The sequence below is a fragment of the Mesocricetus auratus genome, unplaced genomic scaffold, assembly GCF_017639785.1.
Source record: "Mesocricetus auratus isolate SY011 unplaced genomic scaffold, BCM_Maur_2.0 Super-Scaffold_100010, whole genome shotgun sequence".
Lineage (NCBI taxonomy): Eukaryota > Metazoa > Chordata > Mammalia > Rodentia > Cricetidae > Mesocricetus > Mesocricetus auratus.
This window is the reverse complement of record NW_024429194.1, coordinates 26,756,395-26,777,787: the sequence shown is the minus strand read 5'-3', so window position 1 is coordinate 26,777,787 and position 21,393 is coordinate 26,756,395. Positions and strand designations below refer to the sequence as shown.

Here is a 21,393-nt window from a genome sequence, read left to right as displayed (position 1 = left end):
ATGACTTCAGATGACTTGCTTACCTATGTTGATACATTTAAAAGTTCCCTTGTTTTCTAAATACGAAAGTCAGAAAACGACTACTATTGTTTTCTTTTTCTTTGTTTTTTGTTTTGTTTTATGAGACAGTGTTTCTCTGTGAAATAATCCTGGGTGTCCTGGAACCCACTCTGTAGACCAGGCTAGCCTCGAACTCACAGAGATCTGTCTGCCTCTGCCTCCCAAGTGGTAGGATTAAAGGGTACACCATCATGTCTGGCTACAACTGCTATTTTATTAAGTCTGGAATTCTCTTTTCATCGTGCAAGTAATTTGTACATCAACTCCCTAAGTTGTCTTCTGTGAATACAGTACTTTACAAGAATGTGTTATTTGGAGACAGCACGATGAACTCTCAAATATAAAAGGGAAACTAAGAAAGAGACAGCCAATTAACTGGTCATAAATCTCTTTAATGCATTTCATTTCAGACATGCAATCCTGAATCCAGTAAGCTAATGGAACTTTTCAGAGAAAGGGGGAATGGAAATGTTTAACACAGTGGTAAGACTGATAGAATTCCATTTAGTACACTGTGGAAATGGGTCCTGATGAGAGAAGGAACCATAAACATACTTTAAAAACAAACAGCAGAGCAGAAATGAGCTGTATTGTTAAAGGAAACCAAACCTTCCTTCAGTTCCCCTCCCCCAACCCCTGCCCTTGACATGCATAGCAACTTCTGCCATGTCTGTAAGTTCTTGACTTCAGAGCTCTGAGTATGCTCACAAGTCACCCTGACATACACACCTTCCCACCCGGACTGACAGTCTGTCCTGACTCACCAGGGCCCTCCCTTCCCGCCCTTGGTTGGCAGTCCCTCTAAGTTCCCATGGAAAGAACTCTTCACCCTGACTTACTGCCTTTGTGCTGGAGAATAAGATACCTCAGCAAGATGCCAAAAGAACACTTTTCCCCTATTTACACCCCTTTTCACTTGCGCCCTCCCCCGAACCCTACACTCACTGAATCACGAGCTCCAGGAAGACAGTACAAAGGCTCCCACGGCCATGCTGGCGGGAAGGATGTCTTGGTCAACCTTTATTACTATAATGAAACAACCCAGAGGCAGACTGATTGATTACAAAGAAAAGAGCTGGGCTGAGGATATAGATCAGTGGTAGAGGACATACCCAGTATGCATGAGGACGTAGGCCCAATTCTCAGTATCACAAATAATACTAATACTAATAATGATAATAATAATTGTTATTCTTATTAATTAATGACAGAAAAGAAATGCATTTGGGTTTGTAGTTCTGGAAGTACATACAGGGTATATAAATGAGGTACACGCTCTGGCCACAGGGCAGGAAGCTATACCACATAGTGCTGGAAGAAAGAGTGTGTGTGCTGGGGTAGGAAGGTGTAGTTTCTCCCCATCCTTGTAAGGCCACCTGATTCAATCATGGGGGTCCACTCTGATACTGTATTCACTTCCACAGAGGCCCCACCTCTAAGCATTATGGCAATAATATGTTTCTTGATACCATTTAATACCCCTTAATGCCACTAGCACATGACTTTGAGGACTGAGCCCCTGTTTGGAGGAAACAAAACACTCTCAAACCGTAACTGCAGAGAACAATTAATGCTTCTCAAAATAAGCAGAACCCTGCCCCACCTCAAGGAAAGACAGGTGCAAAGGATCCCTTAAAGCCCCAAAGTACAGTTCCTGGAACAATGGCTTGTAGGTCGTCTGTAAAATGCTAAGCTCCAGGAGAACAGTCCCTGCCCCTCACCAGGTGCAACACAATAGACCCTGTACCTCACCAGGGCAGCACAATAGAGCAAATCCGGTTAGCTCAGGTGTGAGTGAGGCAGGCCAGAAGCTGTGAGTTTGGGAGAGCTCTTCCTATTGCTCAAGTGTCATGTGAAGGTGGCATGGATTGTGGCAGGTGGGGGAGCTAGCCCTGTGGGAGAACGATCCCTGAATCCCACCAACTGCAACTGCAGGCCCTACATCTCCCCAGGGGAGCACAACAGAGCCAAGCTTGTTAATGAAGGTGTGGGTGAGCCAGCCCGGAAATTGTGAGCATGAGATAGCTGTCCCCATTATCTATCTGTCTTGTGACAGCATGGGCAGGGGAGAGGTGACACCCACCCCACCCCCACCCCACACACCCATCAACTCTGGGGCATAAGAGCAGGAGAGCCAACCCTGTTAGTGCAGTTGTGGATGAGCAAGCCCCAAATTTATAAGCATGGGAGAGCTTCCCCCATTTCATGTCTAGTAGACCAACCCTACAGCTGCCCAGGTCCAGACCCAGTGATGTGACTTGGCCGCCTCATCATCCACCCATCTATGATCTGCTGGAGCACGAGAAGGGACCTGACCTGCAAGCCCAAAGCTGCAGGATCTCCACAACACAAGGCCACAACAGGATGTCCAAGAAGAGTCCCAGTGAAGGCCCAGAATCAGCATCGATAGTGTAGTAGAAACCAGAGACCTCGAACCAGACCAATGACTCCTTACAATGAACACTTGCAAGTAAAGACAGAAGGACAAAGGGGTTTACTGCGTGACTCGTGGTATCACACTGCAGCTTCCACGATGAGATTTTTAAGTTTTACCCTTTTTATTTTTTCCTGAGCAGCAAGCAGACTTGCAGGCCTGCAGGCATCTTACCAAAATGTGGCATAAATGTCATCATGTCTTGATTTCAACCTCCCTAAACAGCAACGTTGTAAGTGGAAAACTCACATAAAGTTTGGGAGATCTCCCTTTGAAGACTGTGAACTTTATGGCTTCATTTCAGTGCTTTTTAATATTATTAGTTATTTTGTTACATGATAAAAAATTTAAAAGAAACGCATTAAACCTTGGGTGCCTGTACTAAATTTGTCTAAAAGCTGTTGCTCACAAAGATCCCCCAGTCTTTGAAATAGTGGTCTGCCAGTCTAGTCTACTAGGATAAATTATTATATAGTAAACCAGAAAGAATTTTTATTTTCATCAAATCAGTTCACATAAAAAACGGGTCAAAAAAAGAAACTCCTTATAAGTAAATATTTAGGCTTGGCTCTCTCTAAGGCTATCATAGAATTAATTACAGAGTGAATACAGAAAAATAACAGTTCATGAAAGTTATTTTCATAACTACAGAATAAATCACAAGTATTTTTATCATTGAAATTATTTTTTAATCATACTTGATCCTAACCATGATGTGATTAAAACAGGTTCCGCATGGAATCCCGCAATGATGTTCAGATAGAACAGCGGTCGACATCATTCCTGCTATGTGTACAAAACTGGCCTCCCACTACTTAACTGGCTTAGTGCAGAATCCCACTAATTCCTATGGTGTCTGCAGTGACGTTTCTGGTTTTCCTCTTCCTCCTCTTCTCTTCCTGTGGGCCTCAATGTCATGTTCTAGTGCCAGCCCTGGTTCCCAGCTGTCTTCTAGACACTCTCTTGGGTATGTTTCTCCTAATTCACACTCAGCATGTCAAAGCAGAGCTCATCTCTCCCAGGCTCCTACCCTATACCTGCTGGTGGTGACTGATGTACACTCAGCATCCTGTGATCCATTTGGACTCACTGTCTCTCTGTCCCATGACCATGTCTGACATGTCTTACTTTTAACTCAGTTTCTGCCATGTGTCAAGTTCATCTTTATCTCACTGAAAAGTCCAGATCAGGGTCACGCCATCTGTAGCACAGGTTATCTAACTGTCATTCTCCCTCATTTTCTTGATCCCAGTTTTCTCCCTACCTTAGCTGTTAGCTTCCCTCAATCTGTCCTTTCCTGAGATCATAGTCTTACTCTGATGGCACAATGTGCTCTCCACCACCCATGCCTACCAGTGTCTGTGACCAGGTAGTTACACTTCATTCACACTTGCTTCCCAGAGATGACAATAGTCTTTCTTCATCTGTCACTCAAACCCTACCATCCTCTAGGCAAAAATATGTTGATGGCAGTGACACTGATTACCATGCCGCCACATCCGGGCTCTTCAGCTGTCCTAAGCTCAATAGGGTGTTCTGCTTCCTTCTCATAGGCTCTTTACAGCCATAGAAAGCAGAAAGCCATCCTTGTACACTTTCTCATTCTCCAAGGAGGACTCTAAGCCTCAGAAAGATGAAGCAGTTTGCCTGAGGCCACACAGCCAGGACCTGGGGAAGTAGAGATCTGAACCCAGACATTTTGATATCAACGTCTGCCGCCTTTTCATCCCAAACCTCACCAACCTAACTTTCCTCAAACCATCATGTCTACCTGAAAATAATGCCCAGATTCACCACCTATAATTCATTTATGTTTTGTGAATATTCCTTAATATTTGTTTAGACGATGTCCTTTCAAATAAATTTGGGACCAGAGATCCATTCTCATCACAGACATTTGGCCACTGATTCACAGTGTGCAAATTTTAAATTTGTACTCACTCTGAATAAATATTTCTATAACTAAAGCTTACAAATAAACATTATGTCTAGTTTACCTCTCCCTTTGCTACATCTATTATTATCATTTATTACTGGCATTCCCTTTAATGCCTTTTTAATGTGGAAGTGTAATTCAGAGGGCATGCCATTAGGTGTCGCTACGATATCACAAACACCCTCGAACTGGGCAGCCGCTGAAACCCCAATCTTCCAAGCACACAGTGCCTCCAGGGTCTTCCCACATTATGGGGGTGGGAGGAGTCTGGACAGCAAGAAGAGTTTCAGAATGCAAGAATTAAATGAAAACACAGTGAACACAGTGATCCATCCAAGGAGGCTGCAGTAGCGAAGAATGTCCCTGTACCTTAAGATTGCCTCCCCTGCTCACAGTGAGCTTGGGGCGCACTGATCAGTCTGCCTTGGGGAGCACTAGGGACTCTAGGTATGCTCTTGGGAGACCGTATGCAAGTGCAGTAGGAAAACCCTGCACAGAGAAGCAGAGGAGAAAGCTTTGACACTGGACAGTAAGGTCACCTCTTGGACTAGCCCCCGACGAGCGGTTCTCCCATTTTGTAGTATTAGTACGTTGGGAACAGCCTGGCATCTTCTCTGCAATCTGGAGACCTAGGACATCAGGTTCTGTGCACTCTGCTCCTGTGGCTTTTCCTCCTTTCCCGGTGACATCTCATCTTGCCCACTTACATCTTTCCACCTCCCCATCCTCATTACTCTTACAAGATGACAAGAGACATGATGTGGTTAGGGTCTTCTCCTAGGATCGGTTATTGCAGGCTGCCCCCAGGAGAGCTCTAACTGCCATCACATACCTCCTTATAAGAAGGGTGTGGGTGAGATCAGAGCAACTTGAAGGGAGGCGGAGGAGGAAGTTGGAGCAATGCATCCAGGACTGAGGAATGTTAAGCACTCTCAAAAACCACGGAGGTTGGAGCAGATTCTCCAGCTGGAGCCTGGCAGAGCCAACCGCTTGCCTTTGAACATCTGGTCTCAAGTGAAGAACATACTTCTGGTGCAGTCAGTCACCAAGCATGTGCTAATTTGTCACCAAAGCTGTGGATGTTAATGTGACTTTTCCTCCACGATGGGGCTGGCTTCCCTCCAACTCCAGCATGTCTAATCTCAAGGGCATATCCAGCATCCTGTGCCCAATGCCTACATGCTCCCATGCAGAGCCAGCTCAGGAAATCAACTAAGGCACCAGGGAGAATCCAGACCCTCTATTGTCTCTTCTTTTCCACCAGGCATCTTCAAGCCCAGAAAGTGCCTGACACTGACCAGGGAATCAGAAATAGTGGCTGGAGGGTAATTCTTATCTTGTTTAAGGAGACTAAGTGTTGTGAGATGTCCCAGCCACTTTCCTCTTGGTCTTGCCCATTGGCTGGCAAGGGTTTGGTGGTTATTTGTTGAATAAATGGGAAGATATTGCTATTGATTGCAGTTAAGACAACACAACAAAGTGACCAAATAAGAATTTGAACTCCACATAGGGAGACCTGAAGCCCACTAGAAATCACTACACTGGAAGAGATGGTTGGCATAAGTAGATGTGCCAAAACCCACCATCAAACCACACTACAACAGAGTCCTGGTAGAAGTCCGGTTATGTTCGAACCACATGCACAGTCAGCATGGTGGGAAACACGTGGCACATCATACAGTGCAGGAAGCAAATATTCCTCTTCCTTCTTACACACACACGGATGCTAGGTACCAAGGAGACTTGTCAGCATACTGAAATTGATGTTAGTTACCTGCAGCAATTCTTCAGACAGATGCCAACTACTGTTGCTGTGTCAACACTGTAGACAGTCCCTCTGCTAACCATAGGTTTGCAAAGCCCTTCTCAGAAATACTCAACCCCTATACACAGCAAACTCAAATCTGGAAATAGATCCCTTCAGCTTCTGCAAGTATTCTGGTGTTCAAAACCATGTTACCATTTCTGAAATAAACACTTGAGCAAGTTAAGTCAATGTTGTGACATTGAGCCTGGCAGCTAGAATCCACCAAGAAACACGTGCAATATGTGGGCACAAGGCTTTCAGAAAAATTCTGGATTTTTGTGCCTTTGCAAGACAAAGGCGTGACCCAGCACCTCATGTTTATCAATGAGAATGGTCCCAGCCTTCTGACCCCAGGATACCTGCTGTCCCCTAAAGCCATGCACATCATAGTTATCAATGATCACTGGGGGTTTCTGTGATGACACAGTGAGATAGAGTCCTTGGGGGGGATGGGATGTAGTATGACAAGAAAGCAGCAACAAAGGCAATGCATGACAACTAGCTTTATCACATTCCAGTTGTCACTGAATGGTGTTTCTGTGAAAATACAACATTACTTACTACTGGGAATTTGGAGACATGTAATCACTGCTCTGAACCATTTGTTGGGCTGTGTCCTAAGTTAGTGTCCTAAATGCAGACATGTGAATGACAAAGAGTCTGAGGGTTAGAACTGTGTGTGCAAATAAGTTAGTGACATAGGAAATATCAACAATAATTGAAATTCCCCAAGTAGATTCTACTTTCTAGGCACAGGATACAAGCTGATAAAAACATAAGGGATGGGTCGGTGGCAGTGCAGGGATATGCTGTACTGAGCATAATCAGTGTTTACAATCCAAAGGAAAGAGAAACTCATTAATATTTGATCAGGGTTTCGAACCAGAAAACTTAAAGATGGTGCAAATTTAAAGCCACTCGTGCCCCTGTACAAAAAAACCACATCACAAAGCTTTGTTTGTTTCAAGACTTCTTCACTCCCTCATATGAGAAAACATATTCACCTATTTTTTAAAGTAAGCTACAGAAAGATAAACTATTAATTAATATTTCCATTCAAGTCATTAACCCAGAACTCATAAAAGGTCCCATCCTAGTTTTCAAGGACATGACTTCATCTTCCTTACCAACAGGCAGCCACTAAATACATGGACTGCTTCCCTTCAAAGTGACAAAGACTAAGTTAAAATCCTGTACAATTCTATATTATTTGCCTCCTTACAGAGATCAACAGAGAGTTTGAGGAGATAGTGAAGAATCATATATCATGTAAGAGGGTAACTCAATAGCTCTCCAGTCACACCTTACATCCCAGAATCAGGGGATACCATCACCCCAAGAGATGGCTTTAACCCTCTAGAGAAACCTTTTTCTCCTAGCTTGAACCTGCAAGCCAGCCATTAGGAGGGTATACCCCCATCTCCTGCCCCCATCCAATACCACTGGCCTGGGGAGTTCCTAGTGCCACAGTGGTCACAGTTGCCTTGCTATGAAGATACTCACCTCTGGCCACATCTGAAGCTCACAGGGATTTGAACTATGAAAGTTTACACACTTCAAAGCAGTGCTTGCATATGAGATAGGTAGTCTAGGTGCAGAGGAGAGAGTCATTGTTAACTTAAAAAGCAGCAGGCTTACATGTGGGTCCACAGTGTGCTGACACAGTTCCTTATTCTCTCTGTGTTGGAGGCTGGGTTTTAATCTATTGATTGGTGCCTGTAGACTGCCTACTAGGTTTATTGTAATATGCTCAAATCAGTGCAACAGAATACACTTACTCCAAAGGGGGTACCAACGAGCAACAACTTGTCCCTCTAAGGTGTGTGATATGAGTCAAGAGGTTGTTTTCATGACCCCATGACAAATACATTCTTAGGATATAATGAAGCTGTTCAACTACAGTCACACTCAAACTGATTGAGAAAAGAGGCTGGGCCACAGTCTCTGGACCACTGCACCTATCTGTCCCTGGTTTACCTCACTGTAGCTCCAGGTTCAAAGAACTAACCACAATTTTTATCAAGACACCAATTTTGTTTGTCAAGAATTGCTTTAGCATCCTGCATGGGTGAATAATGTTCCTCTAGAAGCCATAGTTATGAAATGAAAACCTAAGTACCTGATATAAGGTGTTGACCAAAGCTGGGTGGTGGTGTTGCACACCTTTAATTCCATCACTTAGGAGGCAGTAGCAGGTGGATCTTTGTGAGTTCAAAGCCATCCTGGTCTACAAAATGAATTCCAGAACAGCCAGGCTACACAATGAAACCCTGTCTTGAAACAAAACAGCAGCAAAACAAGTTATTGAATAAGGATGGGGAAGGGCTCATGATGCCACTACTCCTCTATAAGGAACTCGTGATAATTGATGGTGGCTGGAGAGGTGTCATTTTCTTCAGTGATATGTCCACTGATAAGTAAATAGCCTTCCACCCATACTCATACAAGAAACCCTAATCAAGTTCAATTAATTCATGTAAAAAACACATATACACACAAACACGAGAGAGAGAGAGAGAGAGAGAGAGAGAGAGAGAGAGAGAGAGAGAGAGAGACTATGGAGTGATGATATAGGATAATGATGATTAAAATGACCAGAATTCATTATATACATGTATTATCAAGGAATAAAAAATAAAAAGAATTACTTCTAGTGTAATTCTAGTGTAGGGTTTGAACAAACCACCCAGTGAGCCCACAGGAGAGGAAATTTTCCTTCTTGGGGATGCCAGCTTTCCCTAGATGGAATGAATAGCCTCAACGAGACACTTCAGGCCCCTGGAATTCAGTGTCAACTTGTTATTATTCATCATTCCACCTGGAACTGCCACTATAGCTCAAGAGCTTGGCCAGATACTAAGGACTGGGTGGCTACTTCTCCATCCCCCCACTGACATATGGTCCTTCCTCCCACATCCTCTGCTGGAAAATATCACCCACACCTGAAGCCCTCACAGGAAGATTCCAGCCACCCGAGGCCGAGGTTGTGGGGGGTGCACACACAGTCCCCTCGGCCACCCACTACCAGGGACACACACAGAGAAGAGAGCAACTCAGCCTCGGGAACCCCCACAATCCACACATAGCCGTGGGGGGTTGGGTGGAGGCTTAAAAGCACACTCTGTACACAGTCATTGGCTTGTGATTGTGGAGACATTTAAGAAATGGAAGCAGAGCCAGCAGCACATGCAAAGGGCTGATGTCAGGAAGGCCCACTTGAGCTCGTAAAGTGACAGTAGACCCAGGTGTTGGAACCTAAGTACAATAACTTTTCCATGCCTGTAGAGCCAGTGCTGGAGGTGAGGCCAGGCACCTGGATGTGGTTGCTGGCTCTGATCTGGGTGCCTCATAGTGTCAGATGGAAACACAAACAACCACACCCATCCTACTGAGCTGTGGAGGTGAGAGCAGGATGTCTCTACATGTGCACTGCTGGTGTTGGGGGTAAACCTCTGGTGTAGAATGGACCTTGCACTACAAGAAGCTGAGCCATGCTGTTGGCCTCCACCATTAGACCCCAGTAGCTCCCTCCATCCAGTGGTGATGACTAAAACATGTCCCCAGAGAGGTGGGTAAAACAAGATGGTGGTCCTCAGTAAAGAATCACAGAATTAAGTGGACTCGGATTTCTAAAGACACATGAGTACAGCAATAGAGCCTTGGAGTGAGGAAGAAAATGTTTTGCCCTAAAGGCTGCTATGCTCTCTGAGAGCCATGCCTACCCCCGTGGGACTGATATGGGTGTCATTTGGACTGAATGTTTGCTTATGCCCCTTATTATTAATGTGTTGAAATCCCAGTATGTCTAGAGTAGGAGATGGAATGTTTGGGAGGTGAGGTGACTTGATCATCACCATCAAGCCCTTCTGAGAAGACTAGAGAGTGCTCTCTTCTCTCTCTCTCTCTCTCTCTCTCTCTCTCTCTCTCTCTCTCCCTTCCTCTCTCTCTCTCCTCTCTCTCTCTCTCTTTCTGCCTCTGTCTGTCTGTCTGTCTGTCTGTCTGTCTGTCTGTCTCTCACTGGCTTATTCCATTCCACAAGTACACCATCCTCAAGCCAAGAAATGGCTCTCACTAGTAGACACCGTGATGTTGACTTCTCAGCCTCCAGAACTGTGAGAAACAGATTTAAGATGATTAAGGCCCCAGTGTCCTATATCTGTTTCAGTAGCCTGAATGCATGAAGACTACTGCATCCAAATCACTGACTCAACCTCAAAAGTATCCAAAGCTTATTAAAGACCGACAACCTTAAGCCTTTGTCTTTAAATAATACACAGCTATGTGGGTCTAAAATGTAAAGTCCACACACACACACACACACACACACACACACAAAATGACATGAGGGTTTCAAAGCAAAGTGTTGCTTCATGTGAACCTCAACACACATGAATTCACAGCTGCCAAATGCAGCTGTCAGTGCACAGGGAAATGTTACTGAGATGTGAAAGGTGGTGGCCAAGATGGACTCCATGCTTTACAAAATAGATAAGAGTACAGTTGGCAGCAGAACTACCTGGGTAGCTTTGAGCTGGAAATTGGCCTCTGGCTCATGCTTATGCACAGCGCAATTGGTGCATATAAGGTGAGGAGTCAGTGAGCTAAGGAAGGCATTTTGAGCACATAGAATAGTCCCTGGCAAATATGGAGCATGAAATGTATGGGGATTGCCTTGGCTTGAATATTAAGTTTCAGTAGGGTCTATGAATGAAGGGGTATTATGGTCAAATGTCCAAAAAGATGACTTAACCCAAGTTAAACAGTGTTTTTTTTTATTTCACACACTTCTCAGAGCCTTTATAACACTGATAAACAATAAACCTTGGAGGAGGTGACCTAGAGAGACAGAAACTATAGACTTTTCTTCATGGGATGGTTCATGACCCTAGTGTTGTATAAAACACAGGGTAAACTACACTGCTCAGACAGTCCAGCTTCACGTGTAGTCTAAATTAATTGTAACCTTTTCTAAGAATGTGAAGACCCATTCGCTGTAGAAGATATGCACCCCTGGCTGCTAACATGAGCTGTGTAAACATTCAGAATGGTGTGAAATCCAGGCTGTCAGTGCTGACTTCTGCATCACTCACCCGAGACCCCTTTTCAGGAAAACACTGGCAGACAGAGCAGTTTCTTCCTCCACAAGGGCTGCCGTATTTCTTGCCACTCTGGAAAGTGAAGCCATTTGTTCAGTTTATCTGTCCTCACGGCTCAGTTCAGTTCATAGAGTACACAACACAACAAGCCCCACGTGTGCAAATCCCACGGGGTGTTCCTTACCTTTAGATCCGGGAAAACCAAACATTAATGGATTTATTCTGAGACAGGTTGTCACTCTGCGGCCAGGCTGCACTCAAACTTTTGATCCTCCTGCCTCAGCTTCACAAGTACACTCTCACACCTGGCTGCAGTGAGTAATACTGGCACATGAAAAGGAGGAGCACCCACACCATGGTACAGTCCCTGGGGCACTGTTGCATGGGTCAGACCCTCCAAGCCTGGGGACACTGGAGGAAAAGGAAGCTTACTCAGAGGCCACCAGAGCCTGAGTCATTTAGAGGCTTTCTCTCCTGTGAAGACTTCAGTAGCAAGTTGTGAACAGTCTAAGGGTGTAACTATGCAGTTAGGCAAGCTGTGCACGGACAAAGTCTAGTTTCAGTGGTAAACTTGACTTTCTCCCCACAGCCCCCTTGTGTCACCAAATGAATCCTTCGTAGGACAATTCTCCGGATGAGTCTTACAATTTTCCTTCCTGCAATTTTCTGATTCTCCAAGGCCGCTCCTCTAACGTGTCCTTCAGTCACAAGATCCTGAACCCCAGTCATTTGGGCAGTTTCCTGCTTTAATGGACTTTTCTTTAACTCTCTCTAGAAAGTCCACACACACACACACACACACACACACACACACACACACACACACTCACTCACACAAGCATCTCTCTGCCCTTTGTGAGACACACTATGTATTCCCAAAAATTACTATTTCCATATGTGCAGTCTTTACAAAAACCAGCAAGCTTCAAGCACCTTCTTTTACCCTCTAAGGCTGTGTCTCAGGTGGGAAAGGGGAGTTAAATACTAGTGGCAGAAATAAGATTATCAAGAAAGCACAGAGACAAACTTTGTCTATAACAACCTTGATTATTTGTATAATTGAGATATCATTTAAGCTTAAGGCAATGAACATACCCTAATGTAAAATGAAAGAAACAGAGTACAGATAATTTTTAACCAAAGCATTCTGGAGCTAGAGGCCAGAGAATCAGGTCAAGTTCAAGGCCAGCCTAGGTTATATGATACACTGTCAGAAAAAAAGAAAAAAGAGAGACAGGAAGGAAGGAAGGAAGGAAGGAAGGAAGGAAGGAAGGAAGGAAGCAAACCACTAAGCCAATAGTTGACAACAAACCTGGTGGAAGATCAGTTAGTAGGTGTAATACATGCATATTAATATATAGATATATATTACATATAAATATATACACAAGCACACACAAATACATGTATATGTCCATATATATGGGTGAGGGTGATAAAAGACAAATGGTCTACACAAAAGGTTTTTTAATCACTCAATCTAAGCTTCCTTTAAGGGACAGTGGTGGTTTGAATAAAAATGGCCTCCATAGGCTCATAGGGAGTAGCATTATTTGAAAGGATTAGGACATGTGGCCTTGCTGGAGGAGTGTGCCATTGGGGGTGGGCTTGACGTTTCCAGTGCTCAAGACAGGCCATGTCTCTCTTTTCCTGCTGCCTGCCAAACTAGATATAGAACTCTCAGCTACCTCTCTAGCATAATGCCTGCCTGCATGCTGCCAGGGTTCTTACTATGAGGATAATGGACTGAACCTCTGAACCCGTAAGCCAGCCTCAATCAAATGTCTTCCTTTATAGGAGTTGTCACTGTCATGGTGTCTCACAGGAATAGAAACCCTAACTCTAAGACAAGAAGGAATATTTTCAGACAGTATCAATGAGAAAGTATCTTCAAGCATTACATGGAAAAGGCATCTTTATGAACAAAGTTGTTATGGGTCATTAAAAGCTAATAAGAGTGCTTGAGGGGCTAAGAGACAGGCCAGTCTTTAAAGTGCCTGCCATATGGGCATGAGGACTTCGGTTCTGGTTTCTGTCACCTATGTGCAAGGTTGGGCACAGCAGGGCAGGTCTGCAATCCCAGTGTTGAAGTGGTGGACACAGAGATCCCTGGGGCTTGCTGGACAGGTAGTATGGCTATATTGGTGAGCTCCATATTGATAAGAAACTCTGTCTTAATAGAGCAATAGAAACATATACTCAGTGTTGACCTTTGTCCTCCCCATTCATGTGTGTGAGCACATACACACATAACACATAAACCACACATAAATACATAAGGTTGAAATTTCAGGAGTGTATGACTCTTGAGTTTTAATTACCATTGTTATCTGTAAATGCATGAGTTCAAAATTCTGAAAAGTTAGGAATGAAATGCCCAGGCTTGGCTTGAACAGCACACAAGCACATGCTAGTCTGAGTGCTTGGATTCATTTAAGATCAGAATTCATTATTGTGTTCAGTGAAATGCCAAAATAATGATGAAAATGGAGTCAGTAGATTAGATGCCTCGATAACGAAGGCAGGATGTTTATTTGATATTTGTTTATTTTGCCAAGCATCACTGAGACAGGTGAGGTGGGATTACATTTCAGGGGTCATTTTAAAATAGATTAGAAGATTATAGGAAAGAGACACCTGTGGTGATATATTATTTATGATTTATTAAACTCACCTGAAGATAAGAGAAGCAAAGCACCAAGCCAATAGATCTTACCTCTACCAAGCTGAAATGGCAATTCTGTCTCCACAAATCCTCAAAGGCAAAAGCTCTTAGTTCCTGTCTCCTCCTGCTTTTATTTCTTTCTCTACCCAACCATATCACTCCTGTCTCCACTTTCTTAGTGCCAGGATTAAAGGCATGTGATCCCAGGTGCTAAGATCACCTTTGTGTGAGCTTTTCTTTCAGGACTGGATCAATTTCATGTAGTCAATGTGGCCTTGAACTAACAAAGATCCATCTACCTCTTAATCCTGAATCCTGGGATTAGAGGTGTGTGCCACTACTGCCTAGTTAGCTAGTATGGCTGCTGGGTTTAAAGGTGTGTATCACCACTGCCTGAGCTCTATAGCTTGTGCCTGGCTTTGCTTTCTGTATCCTCAGGCAAGCTTCAATAAATCATAAATAATAAATCACTATAGACGCGGGGTGTTGGTGGCACTCAGAAGGCAGAGGCAGAGGGATCTCTGTGAGTTCGAGGCCAGCCTGGTCTACAGAGTGAGTTCCAGGACAGCCTCCAAAACAATATAGAGAAATCCTGTCTCAAAAAACCAAAACCAAAAAAACATCACCACTGACATGGGAAATGGGGTGGGAACTGGCAACGGAAGAGTCTGAACTTCATAACGATGTTGTACTGGATAAGGAGATGCAGAGTGTGACACTGGGACCCTATGTTAAAAAAAATATATATATACATATACATATACACATACATACATACATACATACATGGTGGTAGAAGATTATGATCCCAGTCCTGGTGAGGCGGAGACTAGCAGATCTCCAGGGCTTTCTAAGCAGCCATCTTATCCTACTTGGCAAGTTCCAGGACAACGAGAGACCCCGTCTCCAAAACAAACGAAAAGAAATGGAGGTGGGTAATGCCTAAGGAGCATCTGAGTTTGTCTGCTGGCCTCCATACTCAGTAAACACATGTACACATGTACACACACGTACACACACACACACATGGGGAGAGAGAGAGAGAGAGAGAGAGAGAGAGAGAGAGAGAGAGAGAATGTAAAGCCATTGAAAAAGAAATACAAGGACAGTAAATACGACAGACAATTAAACATTCACAGCCTGAACCACATAGCTAGGAATATACCTGTCTGATTTTGTGTGTCAACTTGACACAAGCTAGAGCTATCAGAGGAAGGAAACTCAGTTGATGAAATGCTTCAATGAGATGCAGCTATAAGGCATTTTTTCAATTAGTGATCAATGGGGGAGGACCAGCCCATGATGGGTGAGGCCATCCCTGAGCTTCTGAGCCTGGGTTCTATAAGAACATGGCTTGAGCAAGTCATGGGAAGCAAATCTAAGTAGACAGCTCCCTCCATGGCCTCCGCAACAGCTCCTGCCTGAGATCCTGCCCCATTTGAGTTCCTATCCTGATTTCTTTCTGTGATGAACAGTGATATGGAAGTATAAACAAAATAACCTTTCCCTCCCCAACTTGCTTTTTGGTTATAGTGTTTCATCTCAGCAATAGAAATGCTAAGACAATATCCATACTTAAAACCTCACTGGGAACACACCTATACTCACACACTCACTGGGAATACACACTCACACACTCACTCGTAACACACACTCACTGGGAACACACACTCACACACTCACTGGGAACACACTTATACTCATAAACTCAATGGAAATACACCTACAACCAAGCCAACTTATTTTTCTTCAAAGGAAAACAACAGGAGAAGCTACCCTTCTCTACCTCAGATGTCATAAAACACATGCTTAGCTCATAGAAAAGGTCAAGGAAAGGAAAGCATTAACTTCTAAAAAGTTAATTCTGCCCAGTATTTGTACCTACCCTCTTTCTTTTGGAAGAAAATGACAGATACAAAACAAAAAATCAAGCTGTATAAAAGCATAGCATATAGAGGGCATTTTGTCTTTATGTGCTGGCCTCAAGTTCCCTACCTGAAGAGGATTCATCTCTTTACATTGTTATGTAGGTATTAATAAGCTTATTGAACCACATGCACCCCCAATGTTGGTGATTTGGATTGTTTCATTGATACCCGAGTGGCAGGCTGCCGAGTACCTGGCCGTTTTCACATAATCACTATTTCCCTGTTCAATTTGACATGTTCTTCCTGCTGTCCAGCTCATACAGTATCAGCATGTATGCACCCATTCCCTGCTGGTAAATACTTAGGCTACGCCCTTCCTCAGCTGCTGAACACCACCCAGCAGTTAATATTCTTGTGCATTCATCTCTGCACATGACAGAATAGAAATATGTGACAGATTTTTAAAATGCATCCCCGCCCCCCAAGGAATGTACATTTAAATAGTGGTAGATAACACAAACTGTTTTCCACAGGCACTGTGTCAATTCACAACTTCCCCTTAAATCCAAGTTATCACCTTTCTGCTCCCTGCATGAAGACTCAGAAATCTCCCTGCACCACAAGCTGATGGGAGAGTCCAGGATTGAAATGTCTTTAGTTGAGGAACCACATTCACTCACAAGGATATAAGGAGCAAGGAGAATGAATTTTAGGATGATGCAAACTTTCATAATAGAAAAATAATTGCATGCAATACAAAAATAAGCTTGGGAGACTCAGGTATGATTAACTAGAAAAAAAACGCTCCCAAGACAGCATCACGGGGGCATCCTCAAATGTGCATTAACGAAACTGAACAAGTCTCTTTCTGCTTAACATGGGACTGAGACCGAGTCTTAGCTGGGTTAAAGAGTAAGTAACAAGGGAGAACCAAGAACCAAGGGCTTCTTACTCCTTGACCCAGGTTAGTAAAAAGGGAGTAGAGATATTTTCTATTTCAGTTACTTCACAAAGGTCTCTGGTACTCAAGGGACTTAAGTGGGGCAGCTCTCAATTACTCCAGTGGTCTTCAGCCCGAATGGCAGGCATCCCTTAACAGGACATCCCTGAAACCTGTGAGGTTGGGTTCATAATTAGATTCTTCCTCGAGGGAGCAGAAGAAAGAGGGCTGGTTCAGCCTGGCCTTTCTCTACAGCTAAAAAACATCCAGACTGAATCTTTCATTTCTTGATTTAATCTTGAAATGGCCCAGCTACTTCTTTTCTGTTCCAAATAAAAAAGAATTTAAGGAAGGGCTGTGGTTATTTTAAGATAAAGGCTTCTCCAACACCCAGGCAATTTTATAAGCAGCTTTGATTGGAAAAATATCAAAGTGGCCCTGGGCTATGTCTTATCTCAACATCCATTTCACAGATATGAAGACTGAGCCCAGAGAGTGACTAATTTAAAAATATTCTAAAAACATATAAATCATATGTCCTCTCAAGAATCATATATTCAACAAAGTAAATTTTCCATGTACAGAATAAATTCATATACTTACCCCATATTCATATTGTATGGTAAAAAGAATAAATATTAGTGACCTATGAAAAAGCAAAAATACAAAGTAAGTGTTTGCTTTCATGGAAAACAAGAAAAACAGTATTAACTCCAGAAGGCTGGTTCTCACTTGTAACTGCTACCATCAGCCACAATCAGTGTCACCATCTCTCCAGAAGGCTAGTTCTCACTCCTAACTGTTACCATTTAACACAGTCAATGTCATCATCTCTCTGGCTACCATCATTGCCTCTCTCTTATCAGTCAGGGAAGACATATTTGAAGACCCTTGGTGTGGATATTTTAAAGGTCCTGATGCTGGTGTGCATCTATGATGAGTTGATGCTCCTGGCCATACTATACATACCCCTATTCCCACCTCTACCTTTGGTGGTAGGAGAATGGGAACCAGGCCTTGGGCTTGGTTTCATGTAGCCTTTACCCCTTTGAAATCATGTGCTAAGTGAATGCCGATTGGTCAATAGCCAGGCAGGAAGTATAAGCAGGAAAACCAGACCAGGAGAATTCTAGGAAGAGGAACCAGGAGTGAGTCACCAGGAAGACCCATGTAGCCGCCAAAAGAGTAGCATACTGTAGCATTACAGGGAAGCCACAGCCTCATGGCACTACATAGTTTAATAGAAATGGGTTAATAATTAAGAGAGAGCTAGCCAATAAGAAGCCTGAGCCGTAGGCCAAACAGTTTGTAATTAATACAAGCATCTGTGTGTTTATTTGGGACTAAAGGGCTGAAGGACCCGGTGAGACAGAAACTTCCATCTTCATTTGAGTGTGACCCTGATTAAGAGAGCAGAGTTGGAGGATCTCACTGACTGAAATCAAGGTATTTGGGGCCTGTGTTCCTGAACAGGGAGAGTCTCCCCCTTGCCATTTTCAGATTCCAGAAGTGTCCATGTTCTTTGGCTCATGGTCCCTTCCATCTCCAAAGCTAGTGCTCTGTGATCTCTGCTTCTGCTGTGATGTCTTGTTGACTGATGCTGGTCTCCCTCCTCCTCCCACATCTAAGAATCCTTGTGATGACATTGGGTCCACCAAAATAGTTCAAGATCCCCTCTCCCACTCAAGATCACCTCAATTCCATCTGCAACTATAAATTCCTCTTCTCGTGTAAATAACATATAAACAAAAATTAGGATGTATACATCTTTGAGGTCATTAACCTGCCTGTTGCACTCATGAAAATGCATTGTCCTCACTCTACTGGTTTCAGAAACTCTGAAGTTCTAGACATTTCAAGCTTTTGCTGTTCAAATCCAGCAAGTAAGATAGCAGGAACCTGGGGCTTTTAGTTGTACAGCACAGACTCATGTTCTGTCATGATGTGGGTGCATTTGAGGGAGGATGTTGGTGTTTAAAAGTCAGGATTGGTCCTAAATGGCATCAGAACTTATTCCATAAAGACATGCACACAGCAAGGATACTCACCAGGGGCCTATAACTGAGGGCTTGAAAAAGCACCTCATGAAGACCTGGAGCACAAGTACCCTCACTGGTGACCTCTGGGTCCAAAATATTTCTGCAGTCTTCTCTCTGCCAGAAGGCTCTCATGGACAGTGGAGAGTCTGTGTCCTATGTTAGAATCCATGCACATGAAATATAAATAGGTTTCTCATAACAACAGGGTGCAATAAAATTGAGAATAACGGCTTCCATTATTGTGTCAGTGATAAAAGCATTTTCTAAACAACCTCAACAGCTGTTGACATAGCAATCTTTTCTTAGTGCTTGTCATACTGAATAAATATCCTTAGAGATTAAAATATCCTACTGGGGCAAGAGGGTATGATGGGGAGGGGCAGAGACATAGAAAAGAGGAACAGGGTGGGGTGAAGGGTGAAGATGAGGAATGCATGAAAATACCATAAAGAAACCCGTGACTTTGTAGGCTATCTTTACATAAGGTTTTTCCTTTATTTTTGTTTTATGTGTATGAGTGTTTTGCCTACAAATATGTCTGTGAACAATGTGCATGCAGTGTCCAAGGAGGCCAGAAGAGGGCATCTGATCCCCTGGAAGGGAGAGTCAGAAACAGTTATCCACCACCATGTGGGTTCTGGGAATTGAATTCAGGTCCTCTGAAAGAGTAGCTAGTGCTCTTACTCACTGAGTGTTCTTAGCCTTAACCATTGAGTGATCTCTTCAACCCCTTGTAAACTAACTTTAAAAGACAAAAAGAAATAAAATAGAAATTGAACTATTCTCAAGTCCTCTATATGTAATAAGCATATTTTTGAAAACTGGGATAGATTTGTGAGAACTAAAAACACACTTTCACAGTACACTTATGAATATTTATAACAACCAAAACTGAAAAAATAAATTGATTGATTAATGGAAAAGCAAAATATTATACAATGCAATGGAATACTATTACACCATAATAAGGAATTATACAAGGACATGTGCTGCTTCATGGACGAACCTTGAAATCATCATGAATGTCAAAAGCACATAGACAATGGACAAATCCACAGAGGCAGAAAATAGATTAGCAAGTATTATGGGTAGGAGCAAATGGAGAATTGGGAAGTACAGGGTTACCTTGGGAATGACAGCAATGTTCTGGGATTAGAGAATGGCCATGGTATGCCTCATGACTTTATCTAGGTCTACTCAGTGATACACTTTAGATGAGTTAAAATGGCGAGCTTTGCTTTTTTAATTTTTTTGTGAACAAGAGAAAACATTTTTATACTTAACCCAAAGAACTCTGGACTTTTATCTAAAATCTCTTTGAATCTAAAATCTCAAAGAATGGAGGTGTCTCATTTTTAAAAGTTTGGCTCCTCTGAGCTCCTGCCCTTGTAGGAACTGGTAAGAAGAAGGGAACCAGGCACATCTGATATCAAAGCTATTTTTCAATTTCTGGATGAAATATGGGCAAATAAATTCACAGTATCAACTGAAGACCAGTTTCCCTGATGAGTGGAGGAACCGCATTCCATGATAGCTCCAAAACCAAGTACAAATACAATTATGGAGAACACATAGATCTTTTCCATACCCAAACTGAACATTTTAAATAGCTTTTGATTTAAATTTACATTCTGGAAATGAATCTCAATAAAATGAATTATTATTTTAGAAAGAAAATACAAATTGATTTGAATCATTTTAATTATACTCAATATTGTAAACAAATGGAAAATTGTCCAAAACTATGGAAAAAAACAAAGATATTTGTATTTAAATTAAAAAATAATCAGTGCAGGACCTGGAGAGATGGCTCAGAGGTTATGAACAGTGACTATTATTCTTCCTGAGTTCAACTCCCACCAACCTCATGATGGCTCACAGCATCTATCAGGGGACCTGATGCCATCTTCTGGCATGCAGGGATACATGCAGATGCAGCACTTATACCTTAAAAATACATAAATAATAAGTAATTTTAAAAAATAATTAATTCAGTTAATCTCCACAGTCCCCTAGGCAACTGTGAAAAAGTTTTCACAGAGGAATACTACTAAAATGCGGAAGAAGGATGCTTGTGCCTGTTACTGTCCTAACATCTGGAGTTTGACTACTGCCCTAACATCTGGAGTTTCTCAATACACTTGGATGGATGATTTCTAGAGACATCAAAATAAAAATGTTACAGCATCATTTTAGAAATATCAAGTGCATTATAATGTCACCACAGTCCAGTTTTCACCACCAACAGGTAAAAATGTTGCCCATATATTATTTAATGGAAATTTGCAATGCTCAGTTTTTATTATGAATTTATGTTTATGTAGCATTTATCCCATATATACCCTATTGCTTGTGTGTGCAGCTGCCCATGTATGTGCATGTGAAGGCCATAGGTCAAACTTGGGAGTTGTTCCTTGGGTGTCACTGGCCTTGTTCCTTGGAAAACAATTTAGCATTAGCCTGTAGTTCCCCAAGTAGGCTTGTCTGACTGGTTGGTGAGCCCTAGGGATATCTAGGATGGCCTAGGGATGAGAGTAACCCAGTTTCT

At 42.8% G+C, this 21,393-nt stretch overlaps 1 protein-coding gene across 2 annotated transcripts in view; it reads right to left on the bottom strand.

Annotated features, from left to right (window-relative positions):
• Positions 1–21,393, bottom strand: part of Col4a4 (collagen type IV alpha 4 chain) — a 112,481-nt gene that overhangs the window by 79,873 nt on the left and 11,215 nt on the right. For both annotated transcript variants that reach the window (XM_040753220.1, XM_040753219.1), the window contains 3 exons: positions 18,855–18,998; positions 17,410–17,452; positions 11,328–11,405 (listed from right to left, as the gene is read on the bottom strand). In XM_040753220.1, coding sequence (XP_040609154.1) covers positions 11,328–11,405; positions 17,410–17,452; positions 18,855–18,892 — 159 coding nt within the window. In that variant the 5' untranslated portion in view covers positions 18,893–18,998. The remainder of the gene's footprint in view (positions 1–11,327; positions 11,406–17,409; positions 17,453–18,854; positions 18,999–21,393) is intronic.